This window comes from Coffea arabica, chromosome 11e, assembly GCF_036785885.1.
Source record: "Coffea arabica cultivar ET-39 chromosome 11e, Coffea Arabica ET-39 HiFi, whole genome shotgun sequence".
In the NCBI taxonomy this organism is placed as follows: domain Eukaryota; kingdom Viridiplantae; phylum Streptophyta; class Magnoliopsida; order Gentianales; family Rubiaceae; genus Coffea; species Coffea arabica.
The window spans coordinates 49,311,449-49,320,170 of NC_092331.1; the positions used below are offsets into that span (position 1 = coordinate 49,311,449).

The following is an 8,722-nucleotide window of genomic DNA, read 5'->3' on the forward strand; positions in this document are numbered from 1 at the left end:
GAATGTTGATTACGTACAGTAAAAACAGTTCATTGACAGCTCTAACACATAACAGATTTATGTGAACAAGTATACAAACTCTGAAAAAGTAAAGTGCGGCTGCAAAACAGAGCAAAGTAAAAGAATCAAAGAAAGGTGATTGGATCATAACCCGGGATAGATGCTAAAATCCAGATCGACTATGAAATGAAGACCAGAAATTCAGCACTACCAAGAAGAATGAAACAAAAAAAAACTCGCATTCACCAACTTTTGATAGATAATCTGCACAGAAGGATTTTGGGAACGTACGCTAAGAGCTGCCTTCTAAAACATAAAAAAAATCCCTCCTCCTTCATCCGGACTTGGGACCGGCTGTGTGATGTATTGTGTCAACACAGGTGGAGTTAAAAAACTTCATGTCTCTAGTGCCAAGCATGATAAGCCATCTCTTCACGATCATAGACAAGTCACCTTGGACAATGAATACCCCCTATACCATTGAATGCGAGGAAAAATTGACGAATACTCCCACTCAAAAACATGTAGAGCAGGCTGTATCAAATAGCAATAATTGGTTAATTCCCAGTCTTCAGCATGTGTGAGGGATGAAATGTCATCTAGCCTAGTAAAGGGAATTTGTTCAAGCATAACAATTTGATATGAATTCAACACTAATTGGCCCATATGACAATTATATTAAAAAAAAGATGGCGTGCTCACAGGAGTTGGGTTAAAAACGTTCAAAAGACTCGTCTCAACTTTCCATCCGAAACCAAGTTTTTTGGTTTAAAACCCCAATATACCTAAAAGTCGAAGGTCCAAGTGAGATCTAGGATTGCTCACCAGAACCAGGACGTTAACAATAGTAACGACAGTGGTTGGCCTGCACTATAGTTGCGGTGGGGTTCCCCCCATTGTCCCTTGATGTGTGAGTGCAAGGACTTGACTGCAGCTTGTTAATAGATTTTGTTTTTCGACTGCAAAGCTGTCCCTCTTGTGGCAATTCCAATCCCAATTTTTTTCAGAAGCACCTTTTTTTTTGTGCTATTTTGTGCTCTTTTTGCACTTATTCATTTTTAGGTCTCCTGAGAATCCAACTGGCTCACTCAGGAGATGTTTGGCATGGGAACCACAACTGCACGCTCACTTATTATTTGGTATAGCGAGACTCCCGACTTGGCTTACTCTGCAACAACCGAACAGGGAACCACAACAGATACACGGCACTAACCTGCCCCTGATTGCTTTATCGCCTCACCAACTTATTAAGTATATTAAGATGTCAACTCCAATCACTAGGCGACTTCAAGTTTTAACTCATACTTCTTTCAGTTTCTAAGCCAAGGTAGAAATGGAAAGAGGTCAATTAGTATTTCATTCACATCAAAAGCTACACCGTCGCATTATCACACAATTACAGGGCTAGTTGCTATACGTGCAAAGGTGTGTGAAGTAGCCTTAGACAGATTCCCAAGTATAGCTAACTTTGATGCCTGAAAGTGGAAGTACCTATCATTTTCACCTCTGCTATTTAGGCACATTTATAGGGAACTCACTTAGACACACTAACAGGAACTCAACTGATCATCAGTAGCTATTAAAATGCACACAAACAATTAAAAGGTTAAGAACATAGCATTTATAGGCAGGCTAAATGGGGCAAAAAAGAATCAAGTGCTGTTTAATTAACAAAAGGACAGATTTAATTATTGATCGTGTAGAGTATTTATGAGACATTAGAGTGGCAAATTTAAAATTATGCATTACCCTTTTTTTCTTTTGAAAACAATAACACCTCATGCATAGTTGATAGATACGTGTTAGGTAGAGCTAAGCGAATTTTCTATTTTTGGGGAAAAATAAGACATTCAATGCCTTTTTTTCATTTTTAAATTTTTTCTTTTTTTTAAAAAAATTCTTTCCCTACTAATAAAAAAGTAAAGGAATAAAGAAACCAAAATCCTTTAGTTTTTTGGATTTTTTTTTTCAATTTTTCGTTCTTTACTTGCAAATAAAAAAGTAAAAAGGAAACCATAATCATTTTTCAATTTTTTCTTTTTAAAAAAAAAATACTTTTTCTACTAAAAAAAGTAAACAAAAAAAAGAAACCAAAATATTTTTGTTTTATTTTTGGATTTTTTGATTTTGTTTGGTCTTTTTTGTTTTTGTCAATGTTTTTTGTTCTTTGCTTGCAAATAAAAAAGGAAAAAAGAAACGAAAATCTTTTTTCACTTTTTTTGATTTTTCAAGTTTTTTTAAAATTCTTTTCCTAACAAAGAAAAGTAAACGAAAAAAAAGAAGCCAAAATATTTTTGTGCTTTTTTGGATTTTTTTGTCTTTTTTTTCAATGTTTTTTGCTCTTTGCTTGCAAATAAAAAAGAAAAAAAAGAGACGAAAATCTTTTTCACTTTTTTGATTTTTCAATTTTTTTGAAAATTCTTTTCCTACCAAAGAAAAGTAAACAAAAAAAAAAGAAGCCAAAATATTTTTGTGCTTTTTTTGGATTTTTGGATTTTTTTGTCTTTTTTTTTCAATGTTTTTTGTTCTTTGCTTGCAAATAAAAAAGAAAAAAAAAGAGACGAAAATCTTTTTTTCACTTTTTGATTTTTCAATTTTTTTTTGAAAATTCTTTTCCTACCAAAGAAAAGTAAACGAAAAAGATGAAGCCAAATCTTTTTTGCTTTTTTGGATTTTTTGATTTTTTCAATGTTTTTTTAGCAAATAAAAAAGAAAAAAAAGGAGGAAACCAAAATCTTTTTTTTTCTTAATTTTTAAAATTTTTTTGTCTTTTTGGTTTTTTCATTGTTTTTTGAAATTTATGATTCTCTTCCTAGCTACTAATAGGCTAATTACTTAGCTAATAATCAGATAAGCCAGTGAAAGAAATTGAGATTTTCAAACCTGTTGTTGCGCTTTGCCCGCCAAATCCTCAGCAACTCTGGACAGGGTCCGCAAATTCAGTTTCACGATCGTATCCACAAAGGCACACGTCTCTTCTTTCGTGTTGGCCTCGGCCGCATCAATCACGTAAGTCTCCACAACCACCGTCTCATTGCCGCCATTGGGGTGTAGGCTCATGATCGAGCGATAGTTCGACAACCGGTGGTCGCCGCCAACAATGCTGAACCCGAAGATGCGCTGATCATGATCAAGAATCTCGAGCCGCTCGATGCTATAGGAGGCTGGAAGTCCTGACGCGACATCCACACGGCGTAAGCATCCGACTTGGTTCGCCTGGCCATCTATGATTCTGCAGGATCTCACAAATGGCTTGTAGCGTTGAGGATTTTCAAAGTCAGAAACCAGAGCCCAAACGACGGAGGCAGGAGCTGCGATTGTTTGGAACAAAGTAGATGAACATTCGTTCGGCTGCAAAACAGGGTTGTGGTGGCTGGAAACGGTTGTGGGAAGCTGAAAAACCATGGTTGTGGGAAGGGGCGTTGGAGGGTTGTTTATCAGTGAAAAAGATGGAAGGAGTTTCTGTGAGGAAGTTGGAAGAATCGTAACGTGTATTTATATATATAGGCGTAGGAGAAATTGCTCCAATTCCTAAGAGCAGAAAGGACTATTACCAAACTAAGGAAGGATTAGGATTATGATTTCCTATGTGGAAAAGAATTGGATATCAGGTGGAAGTGGCAGGCTGGCTGGCAAACCATCCGTTCTGCTAAATTTGGGTTGATCGAATTACGCCATTAACAATTGGATAAAATATAGAAAAGCCCCTTAAGGTTAAGTGAACATACAAAAAAACCCCCTATAGTTCTAAGCATACACTCGGGTAACTTATGGTTTGAACTAATTTAAAAAAGTGATGGAAATCGTTTGAATTAACGGGTTTGAAATACACGCGCTTCTTTTGCGAGTATTTATACTAAAAATAAATAAATTTTCAATTGATATACATATTATACTCCTAGAGTTATAATATAGAAAAGCCCCCCCTCCCCTTCCCCCACCATGATTAATCAAACCTACAAAAAAAACCCTTATAGTTTCAAATCATACAATCCAAATCTCATGGTTTGAATTAATGTGAAAATCGGCAAAAATCATTTGAATTAATGAGTTTGAGGTTGCTTGACATGAAAAATAATTTTTTAAATTCAAATTTTTAGTTGATATACCTATTAAACACCTTAGAACTCATAAAATTTTCAACAAAAACTCCCAATATAACTCATCTTTATTTCTATATATAAAATAAATAAATAAAAATTCTCAAATAAAACTCATCTTATTTCTATACATAAATAAATAACTAGAAACTTCCAAATACAGCTTATCTTATTCCTATGCACAAAATAAATAAATCAAAATTACATGTAACCATGGGGTTTTTTTTCCACAGATTGGTTTAATCACAGGGAGCTTTTCCGTGAGTTTGTTTAATGGGATGGTTGTTAGAAGTTAGAACTGGCGGTGGCGCAGGCTGGCTGGAGAACCATCTAAATTTGGGTTAATTGAATTATGCCATTAACTATTGGGTAAAATATAGAAATGCCCCTTGAGATCAAGTAAACACATAGAAAAACCCCCTATAGTTTTTAAACACTCCGGTACCTCAAGGTTAGAAATTATTTTAAAAAGCGATGGGAATTGTTTGAATTAATGGGTTTGAAATACACGTGTTTCTTTGCGAGTATTTGTACTGAAAACAAACAGATTTTTAATTGATATACCTATTATACTCTTAGAATTATAATACAAAAAAGTCCCCTGTGATTAATCAAACCTACAAAAAAAGCCCTTATGGTTTCAAATCATACAATACAATATCTCGTGATTTTGAATTAATGTGAAAATCGGCAAAAGTCATTTAAATTAATGAGTTTGAGATTCCTTGACTTGAAAAATAATTTTTTTAATTCAAAATTTTAGTTGACATACCTATTAAATACCTTAGAACTCATAAAATTTTCAAAAACAACCCAAAACTCCCAATACAACTCACCTTTATTTCTATGTATAAAATAAATAAATAAAAATTCTTAAATAAAACTCACCTTATTTCTATACATAAAATAAATAAATAAAACTTCCAAATACAACTTATCTTATTCCTATGCACAAAATAAATAAATAAATAAAAACTACATGTAACCATAAGGGGCTTTTTCCATAGAATGGCTTAATCACAAGGGATTTTTCCGCAAGTTTACTTAATAGGATGGTTGTTAAAAGGTCTTTTATTGCTTATATATATTAGGGTAATTATGTCATTTCGTCTGCCTCAGCTGGTTTTGACGATTTCCGTTGCTGTTTCAAATTATTTCAAACTATGAGAGGTCAAAATGTATGATTTGAAATCATAATGGACTTTTCCATAGGTTAGTTTAACCACGAGGGACTTTTTTGTATTTTACCCTACTTTAAAGATTGAACATTTTCATTTTTTTTCTTGTTTTGTTAGAAGCATATATGTTACAAGTTTGAACATAACAATTCAATATTTTGATTAGAGATCTTTTTTTGGGATAGTTTAAGTTATAAAAAATAATATATTTGTAGAAAAGAAGTCAATTTGCACTAGTATGCCAATATACTGGCTTTTTTGGATTGCCATTCTCTGGCCAAAAATCTCATGTTTTTTGGGAATATTTCCTTGATACATTTTTCAATGATCTTTTTACTTCATATAAATTACATCTAAAAAAGTGTTACAATATACCCTTCCAGAAAATGCAATCCAAACAATATACTTCCATGATCAATCATAGTAGTTATATTGCGATTAGGAACCTTTTTTTGCAGTTAGAATAACAAAAACTAAAAAAGAAAAATAGAACCTAGACAACAAAATCGATTATGTGACTTGACTCTCATGATTACTTGACATAATTCTAATCAAGGTGAAGATAACTTGTAGTATTTTGGGTAATTTTTTTCAAAGGTCAAAAGGTTGTTTGGGTACAAAAGAATATGAGTACTAAACTATAGGTTTAAATTTAATTTCATTTAAATCAAAAAAGGGAAGGATTTAGGCTTGTCATTGGGCCATGTGAAGTGAGGTTTAACAAACTCAGATTTGGCTCATATAGTTAGTACCATTTTTGGGTTTCGAATTATGAGATTTGAAGTGATAAATATGAAACTTATACTTGACTTACAAAATATTCAGATTATAAGTTTAATTTTGACTTAACTCAAGCTCACTTATAACTCCTTAACTTCCTTAATATAATTACTATAATTATTAAGTTTTAAACTAATTTGATATCTGCAGAACCACAACATTAAAACTATATAGAAACCAGTAACAGTTCATTAAAAAGTATATAATACCAAGAATTTTTCAACAATAATATATCCAATTAATTCTATGTACATAGAAAATAATAATAAAACACAATCAACAGTCAATACATCTTCAAAGGTCCTCAATTTGCTCATACTGAGATTTGTCCTACTAAATCTTTGACATAATTTTGTATATTTAATATTCCTTATATATATATATCAAAATATAAATATATTATATATAATTAATATATATGCATATTAAAGGGTCAAGCCTATATCGGGTTTGACCCTAATAAGATCCAAACTCTGCTCACATTTAATTCGGGACTAATATTTAGACCCAATTTTAACCCAACTCAATGAAAGGTCAGGCTCATTAGACTTTTTCTTGGAGCCGAGTTCAAACTGACTCGGCCCCAGGCCCCCAGTAATAGTCCTAGAAGGATTGCCACAGATTTTGATGCTAATTCATTTCCCTCTCAAAATGGGTAAGAAAGGGAATTTGGGGATCAGATGATTAGAGTGGGGGCTTGCTTGGTTGGATAGGTTAATTTGGTAATTTCGGTTATGACATGTGTTTTATTAGATATTAGGAATATGTGAATTTGCCAAAACTTATATGTCTTTAAGAATTTAAATCTTTCTATTACTGCTTCTCAAAATTTTCCAAAGGGAGAAACGCAAATTTGATTCTCAATGTTTGACTTGTAGATCAAACTGGTCTCTAATGTATTAGCAAAACAAATATGGTCTCTAAATTTTCTGATTTTAACTTTACATTTTTAGTCCCTAATTTTTGAAGTTTCAATCAATATGGTCTCTTAAGTTTCTAGTTATTGTTAGGAGTTTTAAAAAGAAAAAAAAAGGTGTGAATTGATTTAAAGATTTGACAAATGTCATCCTAAATCCCTATAAATTTCATAAAAACACTTTATATCGAGATAATAACATCGTTGAACTTAAAGAGTTTTATTGCTATTTTTTGAATAAGTTACAATCAAATGACAATATATACATAATATATAAAATAAAAAAGGAAAATTCTAGTATTAATATAAAATTTATTATCTTTCATGCCAGTTCTTGCATGGTTTGTGCATATAGGCCTTAAATTGTTATAGTTAGGAATTGTTATAAAAACTAGCAATCATAGATACTAATATGAAGTGCTTTTACTCATTATGGGTTAATTATCAGTTAATTACTAATAGTATAAAACAATAATTACATATATAATACTAAATTTGAGACCAATTATACCAAAGGGAAGAAGTATATGAGACATTAGTGGCATGAATAAATGAAGTAAAAAATAAAAAATTTTAATTAGAATTGCTAGTACCCATTTAAGACAATTGCGGTGTAATTCTTATCTTATTTTATTCTAATATCCTCAATATCACTATTGAAAACTTAAGCGACTAAAATGATTAAAATTTCAAACATTAGGGTTCAAAAGTACAAAGTCAAAAATTGTTAAATAACAGTAATTAAATTTTGACCACTAGTCATTATTGAGTTTTCATCATTGTTGAATGTACCTACTACCAAAAACTTTGAGAACCAAATTTATTTTGGTGGAAACATTAGAGACTAATTTAGCACATATGCTAAAAATTAGAGACTAAAACTACAATTCTCCCTTTTTCCAAAAGAAAAAATCTACACTTTTTTTTGTTTTATTTTTGTGCACACATGTGATTTTTTTTTTACCTTTGATATCACACAACGGTCCAAACGGACTGACATCAGTTAATAGATTCAATTGTTAAAATGACTTTGTGAATTGTGAGGGTGGTAATTTGTAGAAAAATTCTGTTTGGTAGAATTTGGATAAAAGAAGGGTGTGTTTGATAAAATTAAAATTTGAAAACTGAAGCCTGAAGTTCGAATTCCATTAAGTTAAGTGGTTGAATTGTTATTAGGCCCTATTTGATAATCCAATTCAACACTTAAAGTTAATGGATTTAGATATTAACATGTTCAGACGTATTTGATAACCAAAAATTGCACATCCGAATTAATTAAATGATACTAAATTTTCTAGGCAAAATTGCTTCAAAAAATAATATGATACTGAATTTTCTAGGCAAAACTTACTCTAAAAAATAAGTGATAAGTTATTCACTTATCACTTAATGTGATATACATTTAAATGTATCACATTAGTACTTAACAATTCAATAATTTAATAGATTCATATTTCAAATTTCGGATTAAAATTTCAAATTTCAATTTTATCAAACGCACGCTAAATCCAATATATTTGAGTGTATTTTAGAGTAAATGAATAACTTATTACTTATATTTGAGAGTAAGTTTTGTCTAGAAAATTCAACGTTACTTAATTAATTTGGGCATTCTATTTTTGGTTGTCAAATGTGTCTCAAGATGTACAGATCTGAACTTATTAAATTTAATTGCTGAATTGGATTATTAAAGAGGGCCTAAATCATTTAGTATAAATCACATTTTATTAGTAAAGTAAGTGGAAGAA

General features: G+C 31.2%; 1 protein-coding gene across 1 annotated transcript; it reads right to left on the bottom strand.

The window, feature by feature from the left end:
- Positions 1-2,877: 2,877 nt before the first annotated feature.
- Positions 2,878-3,405, bottom strand: LOC113718503 (abscisic acid receptor PYL4-like). The gene has a single exon (XM_027243405.2). It carries the CDS (start codon positions 3,403-3,405, stop codon positions 2,878-2,880), a length of 528 nt encoding a protein of 175 aa, XP_027099206.2.
- Between the last annotated feature and the right edge of the window lie 5,317 nt (positions 3,406-8,722).